This window comes from Macaca thibetana, chromosome 1, assembly GCF_024542745.1.
Source record: "Macaca thibetana thibetana isolate TM-01 chromosome 1, ASM2454274v1, whole genome shotgun sequence".
Classification (NCBI taxonomy): Eukaryota; Metazoa; Chordata; class Mammalia; order Primates; family Cercopithecidae; genus Macaca; species Macaca thibetana.
Genome location: NC_065578.1, coordinates 23,251,775 through 23,276,090, shown reverse-complemented (window position 1 = coordinate 23,276,090; position 24,316 = coordinate 23,251,775). Strand labels below are relative to the sequence as shown.

At 53.3% G+C, this 24,316-nt stretch overlaps 1 protein-coding gene across 1 annotated transcript; it reads right to left on the bottom strand.

Moving 5' to 3' along the window:
• Nucleotides 1-412: 412 nt before the first annotated feature.
• Nucleotides 413-24,316, bottom strand: GRHL3 (grainyhead like transcription factor 3). The gene is made up of 15 exons (XM_050793994.1): nucleotides 24,136-24,316; nucleotides 21,039-21,100; nucleotides 19,254-19,599; nucleotides 18,930-19,003; nucleotides 18,292-18,445; nucleotides 17,982-18,093; nucleotides 16,658-16,752; nucleotides 14,164-14,322; nucleotides 13,665-13,743; nucleotides 13,412-13,545; nucleotides 11,517-11,551; nucleotides 8,786-8,874; nucleotides 7,888-7,973; nucleotides 5,307-5,371; nucleotides 413-1,107 (listed from the first exon to the last, which is right to left on the bottom strand). The coding sequence occupies exons 1-15, from the start codon at nucleotides 24,199-24,201 to the stop codon at nucleotides 993-995; spliced, it is 1,671 nt and encodes a 556-aa protein (XP_050649951.1). The 5' UTR covers nucleotides 24,202-24,316; the 3' UTR covers nucleotides 413-992.

Genomic DNA, 24,316 nt, shown 5'->3' with positions numbered 1-24,316 from the left:
TCCACTGGTGCCCTGCACGTCCCAGCATCCTTCAAGTCCAGGACAACCCGCTGTCAGCACAGAGCCAGAGCGAAGGGAGACAGAGGAGCAAGACCCCGACCACTGTGGCCCTCTCTTCCCAACAGACTCTCCCAAAAAGAACGAGTGCAGCATGTGAAGTAATGTGACGTAATACATAGGTAGATTTTATTACTAAATACCACGTGAGTATACAAAATGCATCACTGAATAACAGCTAAAAAACAGCCCAAGAAATATGAAATACACATTTTTTGAAATGATAAAAACATATCCATGAAAAATATAAAATGTTGCATATATGTACAATATATTTATATATATATAGATAACATAAATGAAAATCGTAAATAAGAAATGTATACAACAGTGAGTGGCAAGGCAGTAGTTTCACACAGCGGTCACTTTGCCCAGTCAATCGTTGGTGCTATTTACATCTTGCGTTGAGGAAGTCTGAGAAAGAGACTCCACTATAGTGTCTTTTAAAAGTCATTTGCACTGAAAATCAAGAGTTTTCAAGTTAACTGACCAAAGGGTGAGAAACCCTTTGTCTGAAGTTGAAGGAAGACGGAGAGTGGGGGTCGCACCAGCTGGCGTGATGCTGCGGGAGGGAGCGTGTGCCGCCACCATGTTAACGGGCAGCCTGCAGGAGCGCCACTGCAGACAAGGGTCTTGGGAGGAGGGAACAGTCTTCTGGGTAGGTGGTAACCACGGTGACATTGTTTTGGGCTACGGGGAGGCACTGGCAGGAAGTTCAGGGAGCAGATTCAAGCATGCCATGGGGGTTCAGGCCAGGGAATCCCCCAGGTCTCTCCCTGGCCCTGACGTCTATGGGTCTGTGACTCAAGGGCTTCCTCCCTCAGGGAAGGCATTCAAGTAACAGCGCTGAGGCATGTGGAGAGGTTGTGTGTGGCGTGGGGCCACGTCCCTGCTGGCCCCTTGCAGGTCGCGAGGGTTTGGATGCTCGAGAGGCCTTACAGCTCCTTAAGGATGATCTGAATTTTGCCATCCAGCTCCCCCATGTCCAGCAGGAAGGCGACGTGGTTGCTGTAATGCTGAATGATGTTGTTGTCCATGTTGACTAAGATTCTGGAAGGGAAGAGGGGATGTGGTTGGAACACAGCAGGCGCCCTGTTTTCAGGCCTTCTGAGAGACCAGGATGAGTGACGGGTCATACCCAGTGGGTACCTGCCACATTTTAGGCACCTCACAAACTTTCCCTCTGATCCTCACAACAACCCCGCAAGGTCGGGGAGTCACAGTCTCCTTTACTGCACAATGCCCAGTGGCCGAGCCACAACTCAACCCAGGCCTGCTGGCCCCCACGATCACAGCTATTGCGCCGGATTGCCTCTGTCCTGGTGCACCCGAGGATGGACACTCAAGCAACTAGTATGTAGATCTGGGGGGGATGCAGTGCTCCCTTAGTCACCATATTGAGGACTCAGACATGAAATGTGAGTTCAAGTCCAGGAGGGGTGGTGGTTTGGGTTCAACAAGAGGCCTGGATGTGTCACTCAGCCATGCCTGCTTGAGCCTGAGGCAGCTGCCACACAAGCCCCTCCCAGTTCCATTCCCAGGAAGCTGAAATCTCAGGAGGATTGTCCAATAGACTTGAGGGGCTAGGCCCACTCTCTCCCCATATTCTCCAGGGAAGGACCTGGGTCAACCTGAGAGAGACAGAACCTTCATGGCTGTGGGCCCCCGCAGGGAGTCAGAGCCATTGTTTATGCCAAAGAGCAGCCCTCTAGGAGCTGCTCCTGATGAAGGACCCACCAAGATGTGACTTGAGCTGATCACATCAATCTTCTCTTTGCCCCTTCCCTGCTGTCTTCTGAGCATGTAATGGAGTTGGCTATATCCACCCACACATTCACCATCCACCATCCATTCACATATAGCCCCCATCCATCATCCACCCACCCAACCACAGCCCCACCCACCATCTACCCACCCATACACACCTCCATCTACCATGCACCCACCCACTCACATCCCCATCTACCCTCTACTACGCACCCATCCACCCACTCATGCACCATCTACCCACACACTCACCCATCCACCATCCTCCATCCACCTGCCCACCTGGCCTTCATCTTCCCATTCACCCCTATATTCACTGAGGCCTTTCCATGTGCAGGGCCTTGCTCAAAAACAAGGACCATAGGGAGATGAATTAGACCTAGTTCCTGCCTTCCAGGAGTTTTGAATCTAGTAGGGACTGGGAGGATGAATCCTTATATTACCCCAGTTCATAGATGGGGAAGCTGAGGTTCAAAGAAACAGTTATTTGTCTAAGGTCACACATTTCCTAGATGGCAGGGCTGGGATTTGAACCTCTGTCTCTTTCTACTGTATCATTTTTAGAAGGAAACAAAGCCCTATAAGTACAAGTTCGGAAGCAGTGGATAGAAGGAGGGCAAAATCCAGGGCTACGGGAGAGTTCTTTGAAGTGGCGCAGGAGCGGCAGGCATGAGGACCCCCGACCCGAAGGCATGGCCCACATCCAGTTTTCTCTCCCTGCCACTTTCAGGAAGGAGATCCAGGCTTGTGCTCTCAGTGGTTTGAGTGCTGACTGCCAGTGTGTAATCACAGGCTCCCCTTTCTTGGGTCCTGCCTGGAGTTCCTTCATTTCACAGAGGGCTCTTTGTCTGGGCACTGGAGGTCGGAAACAGACCAGGGGAGACCAGAACTGGGCAGAGGGGAGGGCGCTTTGTCAAAATCAGGGTGCTTTTGTTTGCCATTTATTGGGTGCTTCTAGGTGCCAGGCGCTGTGAAGTACCTGATGTGCACCAGCTGGAAGGCTGGATCCCTCCCACTCCCCAGCAGGGCCTCCCAGCACGCTGAACTCACACCTGCTCACACCTGCCAAGCTCACACCTGCTCACACCTGCACAAGAGGGTTTCCAGATGGGCTCACAGACCCCTCCTCTCATAAGTCAGTGACAACAGGCCCCTGAGAGGCAGAACCACTGTCACCAAATGTGGGCCTCTTATTATTTTCCACCTTCTAGCTGTCTTCAGTCCTGGGTCACATTAAACCCCTGGCCAGCTGCCAGCAAAAACAATGTATTTGTTCATCTTTCCAGCACTTTGTGGTGCCTGTAAAGCTGATTCTATCCACCTTCGTCCAGAGGACTTTCGGGAGGGTTTCATGAAAATAAACCAGGCCTTTGATCAGAATTTCCTGTTTCTCACATGAGGACTTGGAGGGAGGCAGAAGATGAGCCTGGACTCTCCTAAGAGGTATTTTGGGGAACACTGTCATTCAGACATTTCAGACAGTCCTGGAGCTGAGGTTTTCATGGCCGTGGGGGTGTGTGGGGTGCCTCTGAAGGCTGCTGAGTGATGCCCTGGGCTATGGTGCTGGACAAATAAACTGAGCAGTCTGGCTGCATCCTTTATTTGCACATTGCTTAGCGGTTAGAGGAACAAGCAGGAGGCAGGATAACACAGTGGATGACTGTACAGGCTTTAGAAATCGGGGATGCTTCTGCCAGTTCCTAACTCATGACCTTGTAACTACTGCAGACTTCAGTTTCCCCATACATACAAACGGAGATAATCATACCCAGCTCAAAGGGTCCGTGAGTGGTGCTCGGGAGGGATGCAGCCCAGTGCCTGGTGTGTAGGAAGTGCCCCATGAATGGGAGGTTTTAGAATTATGATTTCAATAGCTGGCTGGGGCTTAAGGGGAAGCCTCTGGCAACTCAGTCAGTGGGGCTGGGGAACATCCTTTATGCACACCCCACCCTCCCACCCCCCTACGCAATCACACAGCCTGGCCTGGAGTGGGATTGGTAAGGGAGGCCTGCCACAGGTGGGGCTGGAGCCAGGGGGCGTGGGCACCGGTGCTGAAGGGAGAGTGCGGCTGGGCTTGTCTGGGCAAAGCAGAGCCTGCCCTTCGCCATGAGGTGGATTTCACTCTACAGAGCATGTGAGACTCAGTTGGAAACCGAAACTTGGAAAAAAAGACACACAAAAAACTAGACATGTATGCGACTAAAAGCAAAAAAAAAAAAACCCTTCCCAGGGGCTACAGGGATGGACACCTTGCCCCACGCTCAGCCTTCTGTGGAAGGCTAGGTAGGAACCAAGGAGGAGGAAGGAAGGCAGGGCTGGGCCTGTGAGGAAGGCGGCCAGGCCTCTAGGCCTGATGAGATGGGGACTCAGCTTGAGTATAAAACCTGCCTCACTTTGCAGAGTCTTCTAAAAAGGAAGATCCACATGCAATAGCCACAGGGCAAGCGGCTGAGCACCTCCAAGGGGCTACTAGCAAATGTCGCTGGAGTTAGACTGTCCACAGCAAGAGGATCAGATTGGAGCTATGCGCAGAGGGGCCGGGAGTGCATTTCCCAGGGCTCTGGTTCCGGGGCCTCTGGGCTGGCAATAGCAGTGACAATTCCTCACTGTCTGGGGGCCCTATGCCAGGCTGGTGAAGTCACCTACTCAGGAAGGGCTGCAGAGGCCAGGCTCACTGACTCTGACCAGGGGACAGATGTCTGGAGGACAGTTACCATGTGACCCTACCTCTCTTTCCCAAGGGATCTTCTGAGCAGACAACAAAGGTACTGTGGTCCTCAGGAGCCCACGGTAGGCAGCCAGGCACTGCCTGCCCCTAGAGGGTACAGCTTTACTCTTGGCCTAGTCTGGCTAGCAAAGGTGGAGGAGGCCTGTGGAGCATCCCTGGCTGGATTCCCTCAAAATGACTCCCAATCACAATTCCTTTTCCAGACTCATCGCCAGCCACTCCCTTCCTGCCTACGGCTCTGTTAGTAGCAACTTTGTTGGGCCTGCCTGCCTCATGCCTTTGATCCACTTCTCCTGCCCCTGAACACTGCTTATTACCTCTGAGCCTCAGTTTCCTTATCTGTCAAATAAGGACTCTTAGTGTGGCTGTGAGGGTTAAGTGGGGTGTGTTCAGCCTAGTGTCTGACACATAGTGAGTGGTCAAGTGGATGGTGGTCACTATAATCATTATAATCAAATGGCTTGATTTCCCAGTGGCCTTGAACCTGGGTCTTCTGACACATGACCCTCCACTTCTCTCTCCACCCCACACAGCAGATCATATGTAAAGACACTTCCACTTGTCTCCCACTCCCATCCTTCCCAATTGTGACCCATGTCTTGTCTCTGCAGATGGAGAGGTGACCAGTGGCCCTGGCCTGGCTGGGGGGCTGTCCACCCCAACTCCACAGCCCCTCAGCCCCTTCACAAAGGCCAAGTACAAACATTGCTCAGCACTGAGCAACCAGCTGGGGGAGGGTGAACTAGGCACTCACCCTCGCTTGCATTTCTTGTAGACTTTGTAAATGTTCTCTTCAGGGAACCCATACTTCTCAGAGATCTGGAAGGAAAAGATAGGTGATTCATTGCCTGCTGCCCACGCTAGATTTAGACAAGTCTTTTATGCCATCACTTTTTTTACTTCCTGATTACAAAAGTAAAATATATGCATATTGTGGACAAATATGAAGAAGAAAATTACAACCATCTATAATCCTGTTTCTCAGAGACAGACACTGAGTATGTGTCTTCCCATCTTGTCTTCATGTGTACGATTATGTGTATAAATGTTTCTAGGCTCCACCTGGTTTTATATATCTTTTTACTTATCATCCTATTACAAGCCTTCCTATATCACAACAAACAGTTGTCAAGCAGCATTTTTAGTGGCTGAAAAATAAACTGAAGAGCATCTATCACTGCCCTGAACTGGTCCATCAGACACTGAAACTGTCCTAGTGCTGCGGGTGCACCCAGGTACCAGCTGGCCGGCCTCGTGCAAGCTACCTGTGGACACAGAAACAGTGCCCACCTCAGAGGGTTGCTGGAAGAATGAAGTGGATTGATCCACATTAAACACTTAGGACAGCTCCTGGCACGTACTGAGACCTGAATAAGCGGTCAGTGTCGTTTTTTTTAGAAGCAGAGCAATGAGGATGCTTCTTGCCCTGCTGTGACAGGGGAAAGCCCAGACATCTGCCCCGTCTAGGCCGGAATTATTAACCCCATTTGATGGGCGAGCATGCGGAGCTCAAACAGGATAAGCCACGCACCCAAGGCCTAGAGCCCAGGTTAACTGACTCCATCACATTTGAAAATGTTGGAACTTAGTTCCCTGCATGAGGAGACTATGGGTCAGAGGCTCGTTGAGTGACCTGCCTGAGATGACAGAGCCAGCGTCAGCCTGTCTCCCCAGAGCTTCTGAAGATTCCTCTGGGGCAGGCAGATCCAGTCTGGTCCCAGCTGAGCCACCTGAACATGCAGAACATTGGACGGGTCACTCTTACTTCTCTGAGCCTCGGTCTCCTCACTTGTAAAATGGGCATAGTAATAGGATGTACACACAGGGCAGTTCTGCACATGAACTGAGACAAATACGTAAAGGGCTCAGCCCAGTGCCTGTGCCAGGGTAACAGCTCTGTAAGACATCGGTGTGGATTAGTACCAGCTGCCTAGAAGCTGCAGCAAACCTCAGGTCCTGGGTTTCAGGTAGAGGTCATCCTCTCTGGCATTTTAGAAAAAGGATCGAGTTCAACTTCTCAGTTATTCTCTGCCCTAACAGAGACTCCTCCTGGCAAGAAAAGTTCTTAGACTACTATTTCTTTTCATGATGATGTGACTGAAAGCTACCAGGAAGAAGATCTCAAGTCAGTCTAAGGAAGAACTCAGGAACTGTCTCACCCCAAATTGGACAAATTGGACAAAGACACCATGGCTGCCCCCCAGGTAGTGAACTCTCCATTCCTAGAAGTACACAGGTCAGAAGTGGGCACCAGCTTGGAAGCGCTGCTGGAGAGAGGGAGCGCAGGCACTAGATGGGGAGCTGACCCTTTAAGGTATTGTCCAAAGCCTCTGAGTCCATATTTAGGTGACATTAATGGTCTTTGTGAGCCCAACTTCCTGGGGCTGATGCCAAGCAGGGCTGACGATGTGTAAAGAGCACGCAGCCGAGCAGTGTGAGGAGAGCCTGGGCTGGCATCCCGGCTCTGTCACCTGGAGCTGAGGAACCCTGGCAAGTCACCCGACCTCTCGGAGGCTGTATCCTCAGGAAATGAGGAGATACGAATAGTACCCACTTTTCAGGGTTGTTAAGGGCACATGATGAGCCAGCACAGGTGGCATGTCTGACCAGCTGCCTGGCACATAGTAGGTCTTCAATAAAGGTCTGACCAACTGCCTGGCACATAGTGGGCCTTCAATAAAGGTCAGCTAGTGTTACTATTTGATGCCATTTTCACTCTGCCAGCCTGAAATCTTGACACCATCTGGCTTTTCTGAGTGGTTTTACCTTCAGACACAGCTGGCCCTGGTAGAGGCTGTTTGCTTAGTTTTTGGTGGAGCCACAAAGCTGGCTATGGGTTTTACTCAGGACTGGGCTGTTTTGCCCGCTCTCTGGTGGTTTAGGGGGCTGGGGAAGGTCTCCTTGCACAGACGTTGCCTTCGGCCACTCCAGCCAGTGGCCCCCAGCCAGCCACAAGCAGGCGGAATGAGGCCCCCTGGGAAAGAAAGAGAGCCTCTCTGGGGCCTGGCCTTTTTGGGTTCCATTCCCATTAAAACAGAAACAGGTTTACAAAGCCAACAAAAAACCCTGGCCTGTCAGACAGCAGCCATCAGATTAAGGAGGATTTATGGTGTGTGCGATTCCCAGGGTGCAGTCAGGGTTCTGACTGGGAGATAACATCACAGAGGCACACCCCCACCGGCAGGGCCCCTCAGGCCCCCTGAACAGGGTGGGACGGGTAGGCCACCAACAAGCCAAGGTTCCCTCCTCTGGGAAATCAGAACTGCATGGTGAGGAGTGGGGACAGGAGCCTAGAGGGGGTCTGCCATGGTGGGCGGGGTCCACAGGCAGCTTACCGCATTCCTCAGCCCCTTCAGGTCTGGGGTCTTCAACATGAGGGCGTCAAACACCTCCTCAGTCTCCCTCCGCACATACAACAGAACTGAAAAGAAAGGGGCAGCTTGAGGAGTGCAAGGAAGAGAATGTGAACAGGATCATGTCAGGGGCTGCGGAATCTGAAAACGTTACTTGAAGACTGACTTCTGCTGAGGGGCTGTGCCCAGCTGGGACGCCCTTCGGCCAGCTCTGCAGATTCCCATGTATCTTCTTAAGCTGTGCTGATGTGAGGGTGTCTGGACTCTGCTCTACTACCTGCCAGCCAGGTGACCTTGCAAACGTGATGTTAACATCACGGAGTCTCATTGTATTTGTTTATAAAATGGAGGCTCTGTCCGCTGTTTCGTAGAGTCACTGTGGGAATTGATGGCGGTGTCTGGAAACACGAGCTGCCGCGCATAGCTCGATTCACGGCTGCTGGAAGCTTTTGAGCTTAGCTGCTAGTTGGTTGCTTTCTGACGGTCAGCTACAGCCCCCAGAGGTTTGGGCTTGTTCCCCACCCCGAGAAGTCACAGATTTAGAGGGTCAAAGCCAGAAAGCCAGACATCAAAACCCCACCCTTCTCCCACTCCCCATTAGAAAAAGTGGGGGAGGGGGACCCGCCCAGCATACTGAGCCTGTTGACTATGCCAGCTGCCCAGGGTGCCCACGTCCACACGAGTTCAGGAGACAGAAGCCACCAGTCCTGTGGTGGTCTCTCCAAGAGGCCTGAGGTGCCCTCCTTACCCCCACCCCCAAGTCTTGACCTAAACCTAGCTCCAAGGGGTAAGGCAGCTCCTCGTGCCCTCTCCAGGACGCCATGAGGGAGGGGGAAGCTGGGGTGGGCTCGGTGAGTAAATGTGGAGGGCGGGCGGTCACCTCTCTGAAGGTCGTCTTCCTTGGCCTGCTTGGAGGGCAGAGGCTCAAACTCCTCAGTGAAGGGCGAGCAGGTACGCTTCAGAGGCAGCCTGTGGGGATGGTAGTGGGGGAGCTTGTGAGGAACTCGGGGGCCCCTAGAGGCTGAAAGACACTGCTGGGCCTCCAGGGGCCCTAGAAATGGGGAAGAAAACACAAGGGTGGACACAAAGGAGAGGGACAGTGGGGATAAAGCAGCAGGTCTGGAGTTGGACTGCCTGGGTTCAAATCCCAGCCCTGCCACGCACTAGCTGTGTGACCTGGGTGCATCTATAAAATGGGGTGATGAGAAAGCAATGATAGCAATACTTCATAGAGTGGTGTGAGGCCACAGGAGACCATGCACACTGCTCTTAGAACACTGCGATGCACAGTAGGGCCTCAATAAATGTGGACTCATCGTCATCATCATCATCGTTCCTTTTTAAAAGAATTCAGGTCAGATGTGAGGCAGTGGGGATGGAAGGACTGTGGGCTTTGGAATAAGACAGACTTGGGTGCCAGTCCTGCTGCCGTGACTTAACGGCTGTGTGACTAGAAGGCACTTCACTTCTCTGAGCCTCAGTTTCCTCATCCATAAAGTAGGGCAATAACCCTGCTTGCCTAACTCTTAGGCTGTTGTGAGGTGACAGGTGACACAATTTGGGGTGAAAGCACCATCTGAAAAGTACATTTTGTTCATAGGGAAGAAACTGATCATAACAACAAATGATCTTCATAAAGCGCTTTCCCACTTACGAAGATTCCATATCCACGCCACCCTCCTCACCCTCTCAAGGCTGTTTTCCTCATCTGACAAATGTGTAGGCTGAGGCTCAGAGAGGGGAAGGGACTGCTCAGGGCGCTAAGTTTGTGGCTGACAGAAGGAAGGACACGAAGGCCCTTCCTAGGCCCCAGCTAGGCCCCCCCAGTGGGTGTGTGTTGGGGAAGGAGACGGAGGGTTTTCATCCCCTAAGCCTCCAGCACAGCTTCCCTCTTCTCTCTGAATCTGCACCGCCACAGACTCTTTTCCTTTCCCTTTTTTACAAGCGGGTGTCTCGCCAGAGATTCGCCAACTTTTCACATAAAACAAACCCATAAAAACCCAGGCAGTTTCAGTGAGAAAGGAGCAAGGATCTAGCTTGGGAGCTGGGGTAGGAAGCCTGTGGCTTCCTCCTCTGGCCCCACGCCCTAGCTTACAAGGAACAGGGAGAAAAGTAGGCTAGGGGCAATGGGCATGGTACAGAGGGCACAGGTGTGGAGGGGACACAGGTGTGGAGGGGACACAGGTGTGGAGGGGGCACAGGTGTGGAAGGGCACAGGTGTGGAGGGGGCACAGGTGTGGAGGGGGCACAGGTGTGGAAGGGCACAGGTGTGGAGGGGGCACAGGTGTGGAGGGGGCACAGGTGTGGAGGGGGCACAGGTGTGGAAGGGCACAGGTGTGGAGGGGGCACAGGTGTGGAAGGGCACAGGTGTGGAGGGGACACAGGTGTGGAGGGGGCACAGGTGTGGAGGGGGCACAGGTGTGGAGGGGACACAGGTGTGGAGGGGACACAGGTGTGGAGGGGGCACAGGTGTGGAGGGGACACAGGTGTGGAAGGGCACAGGTGTGGAGGGGGCACAGGTGTGGAAGGGCCCAGGTGTGGAGGGGACACAGGTGTGGAGGGGGCACAGGTGTGGAAGGGACACAGGTGTGGAGGGGGCACAGGTGTGGAGGGGGCACAGGTGTGGAAGGGGCACAGGTGTGGAGGGGGCACAGGTGTGGAAGGGCACAGGTGTGGAGGGGGCACAGGTGTGGAAGGGACACAGGTGTGGAGGGGGCACAGGTGTGGAGGGGGCACAGGTGTGGAAGGGCACAGGTGTGGAGGGGGCACAGGTGTGGAAGGGCACAGGTGTGGAGGGGGCACAGGTGTGGAAGGGCACAGGTGTGGAGGGGACACAGGTGTGGAGGGGACACAGGTGTGGAGGGGGCACAGGTGTGGAAGGGCACAGGTGTGGAGGGGGCACAGGTGTGGAAGGGCACAGGTGTGGAGGGGACACAGGTGTGGAGGGGGCACAGGTGTGGAGGGGGCACAGGTGTGGAGGGGACACAGGTGTGGAAGGGCACAGGTGTGGAGGGGACACCGGTGTGGAGGGGGCACCGGTGTGGAGGGGGCACAGGTGTGGAGGGGGCACAGGTGTGGAAGGGCCCAGGTGTGGAGGGGGCACAGGTGTGGAAGGGCCCAGGTGTGGAGGGGGCACAGGTGTGGAAGGGCCCAGGTGTGGAGGGGGCACAGGTGTGGAAGGGCACAGGTGTGGAGGGGGCACAGGTGTGGAAGGGCACAGGTGTGGAGGGGGCACAGGTGTGGAGGGGGCACAGGTGTGGAAGGGCACAGGTGTGGAGGGGACACCGGTGTGGAGGGGGCACCGGTGTGGAGGGGGCACAGGTGTGGAGGGGGCACAGGTGTGGAGGGGACACAGGTGTGGAGGGGACACAGGTGTGGAAGGGCACAGGTGTGGAGGGGACACCGGTGTGGAGGGGGCACCGGTGTGGAGGGGGCACAGGTGTGGAGGGGGCACAGGTGTAGAGGGGGCACAGGTGTGGAGGGGGCACAGGTGTGGAGGGGGCACCGGTGTGGAGGGGGCACAGGTGTTGAGGGGGCACAGGTGTGGAGGGGGCACAGGTGTGGAGGGGACACAAGTGTGGAGGGAGGTGTGTGGTTGCTGCTCTCCATACCTGTTGGAGCTGCTGGGTCCTGCCGAGGGGGCTGCCTGCAATGAAGCGAAAAAGACATTTTCCATCACACACAGAAGATGAGAGGGGCCCCTGGCTGCTGGAGGCTCTCTGGGAGGAATATTTTTGGTGGGAGGTGGGGAGAATACTGTTACAATGCCTTTCTAGCCCATTCTGCTCAGACAAGTGCCCTTAGGTGACCTGAGATGTTGAGTGAAAAGGAATCACCCAGCCCAAGCTGGACGGGTCAGGGACTCAGTGAACACACAGGAGGTGCTAAAGCCGTGTTGTCAGAGCAGAGCCGCCCTGAGCCCCACCTGGGCCCCAGCACGCCCAGAAGGGCCGGGAATTGCAGATGGTCCTGTGGCCAGTATCTAGGCAGTTGGAGCTGAGGGCCAAGGGGGCGATGGGAAGAGGGGTTTTTTTTTGTTTTTTGTTTTTTTTGCTGGAGGGAAGTCTTCCAGGCTGGAGCGCAGTCCCACCATCACAGCTCGCTGCAGCCTTGACCTCCTGGGCTGAAGCAATCCTGCCGCCTCAGCCTCCCAAGTAGCTAGGATTACAGGTGTGTGCCACTAAGCCTGGCCACAGGCCCTCTTCTTGGACCCTACAGTGTACCTGGCACTGTCGGTCTGGGGCAGGCATTACCCAGTCTTGTGAGGTAAGAAGCCGAGGCCTAGAGAGAGCAGAGAGCCTCTAGAGATGACACACACGGCAGGAGGAGGAGTCGGGGTTCAAACTCAGGCTCTCTGTTGGCTGTTGCCCTGGGCTTCCCCTCTCCCAGGCTCACAGGTGTGGAGACTGGCCTGCCCTCATCCCCCACAGGTTGACTGTCAACCTAGCCACAGGGGCCTTCACCCTGAGTGGTCATCTCCTTACTTAGGGCCTCTAGTTGGTGAGAGAGTGAGGAGAATCAAGAGAGAACAGGTTCACACAGCCGCCTGTGCTGTGGGGTCACAGTGCTGCTCCCAAGGCGGCAGAGAGAGGAGGGACACAGGCAGTGATCTGCGCCTGTGCCAAGCTCTGTCAGCACTGGCTGCTCTTCTCAGCGCCACTGTCTACCTCACTGTCCTAAGTCAATACACTAAACATGCCTTGTACACCGAGGTCCATTTGTATAAATATTCCTGAGGAAACAGTGCGGAGCTGTACCCCTAAAGGAAGGAAGTGCTCAGACTCTCCAGAGGAAGGGCACTGGGAGACAGGCTCTGGAGTCTTGACCCTGCCACTGAATTGCTGTGGGACCGTGCCTGGAAAAGGGGGTAGGTGCAGTCTCTCGGAGGACAGCTGTCACAGGGAACCCAGCCCACTCCTGGCTGCCAGGCACTCAGTCCCGGCTGCTTGAGAGACGGAGCAGCTAGTGGGGAAAGGTGTGGATTCTGAACAGGTGCCTCAGTCCAGATCCTGGCTCTGCCACTCACTAGCTATGCAATCTCAGGAGGTTTCTTAACTTCTCTGTGCCTCCATTTCTACCCCACGGATCCAGGGAGACATTATTATTGACTTCACAGGGCTGTAGAGAAGGGTAAGGAAGGTGATGCCTGGGAAGCGCTCAGAGCCACACCTGGCACACGGTGAGCACCCCAAGTGCTGCCATGAGAATTCCATGTGGCTGCAGTCAAATTTGGGGTCAGATATCAGAAGCCTCCTCTTTGTGTGCCCTAACCATGAACATTTTAATGGTTACGATATCTGTTTCTTCATAACATTCTTCTCTTCAGTTCAATAGGTCACTGAAGCTATAGGACCATAAATACATGTTTAAACCCCTGTGATTCAATAAAGGTCTTGAAACTGGCTGAGTGGCAGGCTGCTCCCCACTGGTCTGCACTAAGGCAGGCCCCACCCAGGAGCCAGGACCCTCTCTCGGCCCCTCCCCGAGACCCCAGCCCTGGCCTCACCCCTCCAGAACGCTGCAGGCTGGAGAAGTGCACGTTGGGGATGAACAGCACAGGTGGCGTCTCCAGGTCGGTCTCTGGCCGAAGGTACGTCGTCTCATTGCCCCTGAAGCCTGACAGCAGGCAGCCCTTGACGCCTGATGGGAGAAGGAAGCCCATGTGCCCCCAGGTCCTTCCACTCAGGTCCCTCCCACCTCTGGTCTCCTTCTCCCCTTCACGCCAGACCAACCCACCCAGGCCCTGGATCCCCACTGACCACTGTTACTGGAGTCAGGGCACTTGACCTTCCTCCGGAACTGCTTCCGCTCGTCATCGCGCATCTTCCTCTCAGCTCCCTGCAGGGGACAAGGAGAGAGGGTCACCAAGGGCCTGGGAGGGGCTAGCTACTTTCACAGCTGCTGCCTTGCATCTTAAATATGGGCCAGGCTTCTGGTCCTTCTTTTTTCCAGAACAAGACCAGGAAATGGGAAGGTACCAGCACTTACCCGGCCCAGCCTGGCCAGTGGGGCCTGGCCCTGCTTGCCTGAGGTCAGTAGAGACCATGAGAGAGGCAGACAGACAGAAGACAGAAAAGAAGAAACTCAGAGAGACAGAGAGATGGAGGAGTGGGGGTGGAGGAGGAGACAGAGAAGAAGGAGGAGAAGGGATAGAAAAACAGAGACAGACAACCCAGAGAGGCTAGGAGGATGCACGGGTCAGGGCTTGGCCCTTCTACCTCCCCGGGACCCAGCAGAGGGTCTGCCCGGTCCAGTCACCTTGTCACAGAAGATCTTGATCTGGCAGACAGCACGGTGTACCAGGCGCTCAGTGCCCGAGCCACAGTCATAGGTATCAATCTGCAGGTTCAGGGGGACACCCTTCACCCCCTTTTGTGAGGAAAAGTCTGTGCTCAGACAGTTTACGCCAATAAACACCTGGAGACAGAGGGGGCCGCTGGGTAAGTGGCCTGCCCAGGTGGCCAGCCCCACCGTCCCACAGTGGTCCTGTTTTTCTAGCGTTCTGTGTGCCTGCTGCTCACCCTTACGCCTCACTGGGCCCCTAGAAGGCAAACATCAGCACTCCTCTTTCACGGATGGGGAGCTGATGCTCGGCGGGGGGCAACTTTCCCGAGGTGACACGGGCAGTGTGTGGTGCAGCAGGGGTTTGAGCCCAGACTCACAGCCCAGGCCCTTCACCTCTGTTGGTACAGTTTCTGCTAGACTGCCAAGGGCAGCCCAAGGGGTGGAGACTGGGGGGGATGTCAAGAGTCCTGTAGGAGCTTAAGATCCAGAGCCTCATTTTTCTGCAACTCAGGACAAGGAGGTGGAAAAGGGCTGAGTCCCCCGTCCCCAGCACAGGGACACCACTTTCCTGCTGGTCCAGAGACACAGCCCCTCTCCACCCCAGCCACCCACTCCAGCCACAGCAGGACCCTCTAGTGAGAGGTTCTGCCCGCTGATTTGATCCCACCCCACACACAGCAAGGGAGCGTCCTAGCCACCCCATCTTACAGTCGGGGAACTAGAAGCTCTGCGCGGGGCCATAATTGCTGCTGTTCCCCCAGGAAGTCAGGCGTGAGGCATCACAAAGTGAGCCGGGCGGTGGGGCCGCCCACACCTGCCGCAGGAAGCTGGGCTCTGCCGCTCACTAGCTATGTGTGGCTTCAGACAAATCCTTTCACCTCACTGAGCCTCAGTTTCCTTGTCTGCAGAATGAGGATAATGAAACCTATCTTGTGAGGCTGTCGGGGGATGTATGCTTGATATGTTGTGACTATTGCCATGGGAAGGACAGCTGGAAGTCTCATCCCAAAGCCTATGCCCAACTGATGGTCGCCTGGGGTTGGTCTCAGCTGGGCAAACCCTGGCAAGATCACCTGGTGATTGTCCTTCTCCGGGGCTCCATGGGAACCCCGGCCCCTGCACCGCAGGCTGTTCCCTGGTCTTTGGAACATTTCCTTTGGAAATGACCCTGACCCAAACAGGATGTAGGGGGTGTGTCTGAGCAGACCCCCTTCTTTCCCTGGCTGTGCGGCCCAGGCCCCCAGGCACATGCCAGACATACCTCCCCCTCAGCCAGCTCTGCCCTCATGCAGCCCCCGCCCAGCTCGCACCTGAGAAAGACCCAAGCCTGGGGGCTTAAGAGGCTGTGAGAAAATCCCCACCGAAACCCATTTCTCCCTTCCCATGAAACTCCCCACCTCCCTGAACCCGAGGCCCCAGCTTCTCCTCCAGTCGGTGCCTGTCTGAATAATAATAATCCCTGCCTTTGTGCTCCCTTTGTGTTTTCTGAGCTCCTGCACCTCCATCTTCTCCAGGCAGCTTGGCCATCCCTGGAGGCAGGCAGAGAGGCAGGAGTTAGCTCCCCAGCCTCTCCAGGCCAGAAATGCCCCTGAGATGAGCTGGACCTGACCCTGGTGAGTGAGGTAAGCCTGGTCCAGGGAGAGAAGGGACAGGCCAAAGGTACTCAGCTCCCGACTCCCACACTAGGGCCTCTCCACCAGGCCGGCTCTCTAAACAGCAAACTAAGACACAGCGAGGCCCATGAGCACACGGCAAGCCCGCGGCTGGGCTCAAGCACTAAAGCTGGAAGGATCTTAACAGCTTAACTAGTGGCATGAAAACATCACCAGAGGCTCCATCTCTCAGGCCTCCCCGGTTTGTAGACATGCATGATCTTGTGGGGTCTGCACTCCAATCCTAGCAGGCAGGTTACTGTTCTCATTTTTATGAGCTCAGAGAAGTGAGATAACTGGTTTTCAAGCCCTCATTCACCGGACTCCTTCGCATTTCTCCTACATGTGACATTCTGCACTGGCCAAGAAGTCAGGAAACCTGGGTGCCCCCAGTGAACATGCAGAAGGCTCAGTTTTCCCATCTAGCAAATGGGTGGACTGGAGTAATATCAACAGCTGCCACTTTTGGGCCAGGTGTATGCTCCACCTGTTACTTATCTCACCTGCTCCTCACTACAACCTACCAGTTGGTGCTATGATGCCACTCCTATTTTACAGGCAAAACAACCGGGGCTCAGAGGGACTAAGGCACTGGCCCAAAGTCACACTTTGGACCAACAGGTGGAAAGGTGGGATGCAGACCCAGCCTGCCTGGCTCCAAAGCCTGAGCTTCCACACCACACTACGTCCTGCCTCCTCCATGGGTACACTCGTCAGAGCAAATGCCACTCTCCTAGGTGCAAGAAAGCCTCTCCCCCAGAATAGGGACTTCCGGGCAGCCCAGTCCCATCCCAGCCACTGCCCTCAGCACTGACCTTGGCCTCTTCATTCACGTTCCACACAAAGGACAGCGCATTGTAGGCCACCTCCTCGATGTGCTCCACAGTGTTGAAGTTTTCTTTGCAGTCAGCTGAAACCACAGGAGACCAGAAGCAGAATCAGGAAGGAAGGGATCTGGGGCCACTTGACTGGGCCTGACTCTTGGCAGGGGCATACATCCTCTCCCCCAAGAACCACACTTCGATCCAGGGAGGAAAAGGGATTACTGTGCCCTGGATTACAGATGGGAAAACAGATCCAGCCTGAGAAGCAGATCTGCCCCAAGCCCCAGAGGGAACCCCAAGCTTTGCCAAATAGACTCATCATATTGGGGGTGGAGGTTGTACTTTTCACCATGGCTGTGATTTGGGAGTTCTCCCAGATGAAGCGGCAGCAGCAGTATGGTAACAACAGTAATAGGGGTAGTAAGAGCAATAGCAAAAGTAGTAGGATTAGCAAGTACCATTCCTTCAGCACTTACAACATGCTAAGCCCTTAGTTCATCCTCACAACTATGCTTTGAATATTCAGTTTATATATGAGGAAAACGAAGCTCAGAGAGGTTTGGTTACTTGGCTAAGGTCACTCAGCTAATAAAAGGCAGAGTAGGGGCTGGAGCTCCGATCTGTCTGGCTCCTGAACCCATGCTCCTTACTACTCTGCTGTCCAGCCTCTCGGACAAATCGTTAAACAGTCCCCTGTGTGTATTGTGTTCCCCAGTGCACACAGCTCCAAAGCAGAAATCAGCACTGTAAGCAGGCAAGGCAGCTGGCCTCAGCCCGTTTGAGAGGTGAACAAACTGAGGCTCAGGAAGGTGAGGTGACACAGGTCACACAGCCAGGAAGGGAGTAAGGGAGCCAGAAGCTGAAGACTTGAGGGCGGGCTGTGCCTCCCACTTGTTTCAGGGCTAGGGATGGGGACCAGGTGGCACCCACAGAGAGCCTTTCCTCTGCCCAGCTCCCAAAAGCTGAACATCCTGTGCTGTGCCTCAGGCCTTCTGAACCACCTGCTGCCTGCACCTTATCTTGTCCCTTTGTGTCTTCATCAGCCTCCTGATGGGGACAAACAGGCCAGCATCTCAGGGGCCTATTTATTTCACACTGCTAGGGTCCCCAGGGCCCTGTTTATCCCAAAGCAATACAGAAGAGAGGCCACGACTTCTCGTCAACAGATGCAAATCCTTGCAAACCCCACAGTGTTTGACCTGGAGACAGAGGTCAGAGCCGGGTAGGGAAACAGGGGTGAGCAAGAAAAAGGCCTGATTGGTGCGGGGTGGGGGGAGAGAGAAGAGCTGGAATGGAGGCTTGAGAAGGCGCTCACCCACGTCGATGACCCGCTGCTTGGCAGTGGGTTGCCGGGAATGCCAGTGCTTCCAGAAGCGCAGCTGCTCCACTGGGACCTTCTCATTGTCGAAGACAACCATCACCACACTCTGCAAGCACAGTTGGTCACAGTCACTCCCGGCCTCTTCCTAGAGCCTGGGTCCAGTGGCCTGCCCTTTTGCCTCAGTTTCCCCAACCCTGCGGCCATGGGCTATTATCAGCCTTTCCCCAGGGTCCGTGGCTAGCCCAAGGAGGAGGTATATCTTGCCCCATTCCAGCCCTTCCGAAGCTGCTCCATGCCAACGCACCTTGACTTTGTTGGAGGACAAGGCAAGGCCTTTGCCACCTGCTGGGGTCCGCAGGGTGACGGGGTAGAACTGGCCTTTGTTGAGGTAGGCCATGGGTGACTCGCCTGACTTGATGTGGATGGCTTTGGGGGAGCCCAGGGTGTATTCAAAGTCACTGCAGGGAGGAGGGAGAGGACAGTGAGGCTGGGCTCCCAGGCAGGAAGTACCCTAGAGAGCAGTGGGGCAGGAAGCCTGAGGCTGTGTTACAGACTTGCTGTCCGACCTTGGAAAATAACTTTACTTCCTTGGGCCCCAGTTTCTTCAATGTTGGGGTTCTATTTAACGGCTTTGTTGAGCCACAATCCTGCTGAATAATGAGGGCCCAGTGAAAATTAGAGAGAACCTTGAGAGGTGACAAAACCAGGGGCAACTAAGGATAAAAGAACCTCAGTTTTCTGATAAGGTGCAAGTTCTGAGCTCCCTGTCACAGCCCAGGGACAGGAAGTGGGAATTGTTCTCTCTCCCTCTATCTATCTGCCTTCATCTCCCACTTCTCATTAATTGATTGTGCCTGCTATGCCCTGGGGACAGTGTGGGGCTCTGTCTGCAGCCTCCTGCCCACTGCCCAGGTGTCTGAGGGTCCAGGGAGGCCAAGTTACCTTTTGAGGCTGGGGTAGTCCTCTGGACATGGGGGTTCCGGGGAGGTTTTCAGGATATCCGGGAAGAGCAACGACTGCAGAGAAACATAGCCCCAAGAGAATAAATGATCACATTCACTCCAGCAAGCCTCAGCCCAGGGCTGTGCATTACAGCTGTGCAGGTTTTACAGTGTACAACTTGGACAATAGTACATGGCAATCCTGTCTCAGCTCTAGGATGCTTTCCCCCATGGATTCCAAAGCTCTGATCTGTTCACTATCTTCTCTCCTTCTGTACATGCACACACCTATCTATGCTATAGGGACATGGGGATGGGCCCTCACCTCCTGTGGGTCATCTTTGAAGGTGCTGTCTGGCTGCCAGCGCTGTGTGGGCGGTACCCCATGAATGCTCTCAAACAAGGAGTTGAGGGAGCCATTATCATATATATCACTGGTGGGCAACAGGTAGCTGTCCACAGAGCCGGTCTCCAGCTTGCTGGGGCCTGCAGGGAGGGGAGTTGCCTTGCCAGGGGTGGGCAAGGCCCCTTCCAAGCTCATCAGGTTATTCTTCTTGAGCAAATCTGGGTACTCTGGGGTTCCAGACACGTTCTCTGTCAGGAATTTCATGAGGTGTGTGGGGCTTTCAAGCGGGGTGAGGTCCGTCTCATATTCCATGCCATGGTAGTACCTGGGGAGAAGGAAAAGGGGCTCAGTATACTTCTCTCTGGGGGTAGAGGGGGGTCCTTGGCTAGAGTGGAAGGCAACTGACACGCTGGCCTTCGATCCAGTGTAATGTTCAGGCCCATCCAACATGCACGAAATAAGTCACTGTAGCAGCCCAAGTGGCTACGGGGATGAGCAGGGAGGTGTTGAGAATGGAACCAAGTACAGGCTCAGGGTTAAGGGAGCAACATCTGTTTTATCCATTACAGTACTTGTTAATTTAAACAAACAAACAAACAAAAAACCAGAAAACAAACAAACAAACAAAAAAAACCCTGAAAGTTTAATCATTTATTTTTAGCCAAAGTCAAATGTCTCTGTGTCAAAATGTCCCTACTTCAAAACAGCTGTATGGAGTCAACCCTAGCGGGGTGTGTACGAAGTGGGGAGGGTGGGGGAAATGTGTATCTGTGAGTATAGTTAACACATGTTTAGAAAAAGGTCTGGAAGGATGTACCCCAAACTGTTCAGCGGGAGAGGGGTACAGGATTATATAAATTGTTTTTTTTTTACTTTATACATTTCTGAAGAGTTTGAATCTTTTGCAAGAGACTGGTGTTGCTTTTGTAATCAGAAGAGCTAATGATATTTTTTAAAATTAGTTTTGAGAAAGGTCCCCATGTACCCAAACCCACTGTTCCTGGCAGTGGAGGGGACTGGCCCTGAGCCAGCTGCAGGCCCAGGCTGGGTTATGAGAAGAGCTGCAATGCCTGTTTGAATTTTTCAAAAGGCTTCCCAGCAGAGGCACGACAGGGTCATTTGTGAGAAGTCACCTGATTGGCCAGGAAGGAGAAAGTGGAGAAAGAGAGGCAAGGTCTTTCCAGTGCCCATCTAGCCATAAGCATGGCCTGGGCTGCTCTCTGAAGGAAAGGACCGTCAATGCCCTGGGGCACTAATGCCAGGGGAAGAAGTATGGGAACCCAGATGTCCCTCCCCCAACACAGGTCTCCCTCTCCAAGAGGCTGTGGGACTGCAGGGGAGAGGGTTTTGAAGCTGAGAAAGAAAAGCTTTTCTATTACTAAGGCTTTGAAGTTTGTTTTCAGTAAACTCCAGCCACATGACCTACAGGCATCTGGGTGGGGGTGTGTGTGTGTGTGTGTTTTCAAGCTGAGTTTCATTAGGACTTGCAAGAGCCCTAGGCTCTGCCTTCACTGGCCCCTTCCAAAATATTTAAAAATATCTTTAATAAGTACATTGGTATAAAGACAAATATAATCCAAGTTGGATTATATTGATTTTTTTTAATTTTAAAAGAAATGAAAACACTATCATGGATCCCAAAATGTGTTGTGGGCCCTCAACACTGCGCCTCCTGTGCCTAATGGATAAGTCAAACCTGTGTGGAAGAGGCCCCAGGTGGAGGTGGGGAAGGGCAAAGAGGCAGAGGGTGTGGGCAAGCCTCACCTCTTTCCTTGGTCATTCCTGCCCCCAGTGCTGGAGGACAAGATCCGCTTCTCCTTGGGACCCTGAGAGGAGAGAAAGGAAGGATTTATGCATGGCTAAGCTTTTGCTGGTAGGAGCCTCAACCCCCTTTTGCAGCTTTGGCCAGGCAGGGGAGTAACTTTGGTGATATGGTTCAGCTGTGTCCCCACCCAAATCTCATCTAGAATTGTAGTTCCCATAATCACATGGGAGTGGGAGGTAACTGAATGACGGGGGCGGTTACTCGCAGGCTGCTGTTCTCATGATAGTGAGTTCTCATCATATCTGATTATTTTATAAGGGGGCTTTCTCCCTTTTGCTCAGGACTTTTCCTTGCTGCCGCCATGTGAAGAAGGATGTGTTTGCATCCCCTTCCACCATGATTGTAACGCCTGACGCCTCCTGGCCATGCTGAACTGTGAGTCAATTAAACCTCTTTCGTTTAAAAATTACCCAGTCCTGGGTATGTCTTTATTAGCAGTGTGAGAACAGACTAATACACTTGGTCACTAGAAAACCCTCCAGTCCTTCCCACTGGCTGGAGCTCTAGCTATGATTAGTCTGAGCCCCAGGTCAGGGAGTGGGAAGAAGAACCTCAAGCTTAGTAGTTCAGGAGCATGAAATTTGGAGTGAGACAGGCCTGGCGTAAGTCCTAGAAATGCCACTTGAAAATGCAGTGTGACTCTGGATAAATGACTACGCCTCTCTGAGACTCAGTTTCTTCATATGTCAAGTGAGTGGTTATAATACCTACTTAAAGGGGATTCTAAATATTTGTTAATAAAAAATACTCACTTTTTTAATAGAGTACTTCTTATGGGCTAGGCCTCGTACTAAAGTGCCTTCTCATTTCTAAGTTAATCCTCACAATCACTCTGAGATGTCTACTAGTATCATCACCATTCTATGGATGAGGAAGTGGGGGCTCAGAGAGACTCTATTGTCTTAGTACTTATGAGCATGGACTCTGAATCCAGATTTCTTGGGTTCAGTTCCTAGACCTACCACATGCTAGCTGTGTGACCTTACACAAGTCCCTTAACCTCTCCATTCCTCATATCCTCATCTGTACAGAGATCATAATATAATACCAACCTCAGGGGTCACTTTGAGCGCTCAGAACAGCGTCTAGCACATGGAGAGCACTATATAAATGTGACCTTTCACGAGTATAATTATAATATTGTTATATCTTAGAACATTCTAATTCATTTGTCTCTAAGGCTGTTACAGCTAGAACCAGGACCCCAACCCAGCATAGCCTCCAAAGCCTGTACTCTTCATCACACCCCATGAGAGTATGAAGGAAGGTGCCCGACACAGTGGTGGACATTCAGTAAGAAATGGTAACCAGTTGCCTTTAGCACTATATTGCCCAAAGCCACATTTGTGGCAGGACTAGGTCTCAAATTCCTGACTTAGTGCTCCTTCTATACCATCAGACCATGTCCTCACTGTCCAGGGGGCTGCTGTGAATCCAGAGTGCTCTGGAATGGGGAGGCCAGGGCAGGTGTATCTCACTGAGACACTGTACTTCGCGAAAACCAGTATTATCGGTGGCACCTTCAGAGCCTCTCTTCTACCATCCTGGCCCCGGAATGGCTTCTTGCCAAGGGGACAAGGAGTCAGGTTGTAATTTATGGTCCATTCTCAACCTATAAATCCCAGGCTGGAGTTTGAACCTAGATCTAGAATTCTGGCTCCTACCATGGCCCCAAGCTGAGGCAGCCATTCAAACTCCTCTTCCACTGACCTGGGCTGAACACTCACTGGATGCTACCAGTCTGCTGGGGAGGAAGGAGGGTAGGGTAACCAGACCATTCCAGAAGGAGAACCAAAGCCAGAGGATGGTTTTGGGCTTTCTCCTGTCTGGAATCCCCTTGGCCTCTGAGTTCATGCAAAGAATGTGCCTTTATTCTTGAGGTACAGTGGATAAAATACTTCTTGGGCTAGTTAAGTTTGAGGTCTTATGTACAAGGTGGCTTTAAATCTTCAAGTTTCTCAATAATTGGCTAGCTGTGTGCCCCCATCCCCCAATCTAGGAGAGTTTCTTGGAGCAGTTACCCAGCCCAGGGACAGCATGTCAGTTTGCTGTCTTGTGACAATTCAGACAGATGGGCAGGGCCTACCTGGACTACTACATTGACAAAGATTCTGCAGCCACCTGTACCCTTCATGAGAATGCAGGCTGCAATCCATTAGCAATGTCTGGCACATGCACTGGAGTTGGGAGGGGGGTTGTATCACGTATTATACCCTTGTGATTCCTGACTGGCCCAACCCCCTACTTATCAGATATAGGAGGGCCTAATTCCTATTCTTAGGAGCCAACAGCCTCCCAGAGACAAGGCCAAGACCCTGGAAGTAGTTAGAGAACAGTAAAAGACATAATGTCAGCTGGAGTAGGAAGGACAGTAAGACCCTTGGGAGAGGGAGATGAGGTGGCAGATGGCTTCTAAGAGAAGGTGGGCCTTGGGAAGGGCCCTGAAGGAAAGTTAAAGAGCAGGAGGTAGGCTCCAGGTGGTGGGGCTATACCACATGGGTGGGGATGACAGGGAAACGTAAGATCCGAGGGACAGGGGCAGAAAGAAGATGGTGGGGTACAAGAGTGTTGCTGTCATAGAACGTGCTTGGACCAGGCAAGGGGTGGGTCAGGCACTGTCTACTTGGTCAGCATGTGTCATGCACCGTGTGGCAGGCTGTATGGTGGGCTGAAGACTTGGTAATGATCCTCTAGGAGCTCAGTCTCATGCAGAAGATGGAAGAAATAAATGTGTAAACAGCAAGCTTCTAAGCATTCTTGATAGCATCAAGGATGACGATGGTGGTTGCTGAGGGCACCCAGACAAGAAAGCCTCCCCTCCAGTAAATGAATGAAGTGACACTTAAGCTGAGACCCAAAGCTGAGAGTAGGGATTAGCCATGGGAAAGGGAGGGTGCCAGGCAGAGGAACAGCACTGTGCAAAGGCCCAGAGATGAGGGGCTGGGGTGGTCATGGTGGGCTGCTGAGCCATGAGGCCTGAAAGCGAAGACACCCATTCAGTCAAAAGGGGGGCATGCCCAGAGGGGGCAGGCGTACCATGTAGTAATCGTAGAGGAAGCTCAAGGCTGCAACGCTGTCATCATCTCCATTGACTCTCATCATGGCCTTTGTGGCAGCTGTCAACGGGTTTTCTAGGTACGTCTTCCAGGCCTCATCCTCATTAGTGTAAGGGAATTTCTGTAAGTTGACTGGATCGTTCTTTAGCAGCCGCACAGAC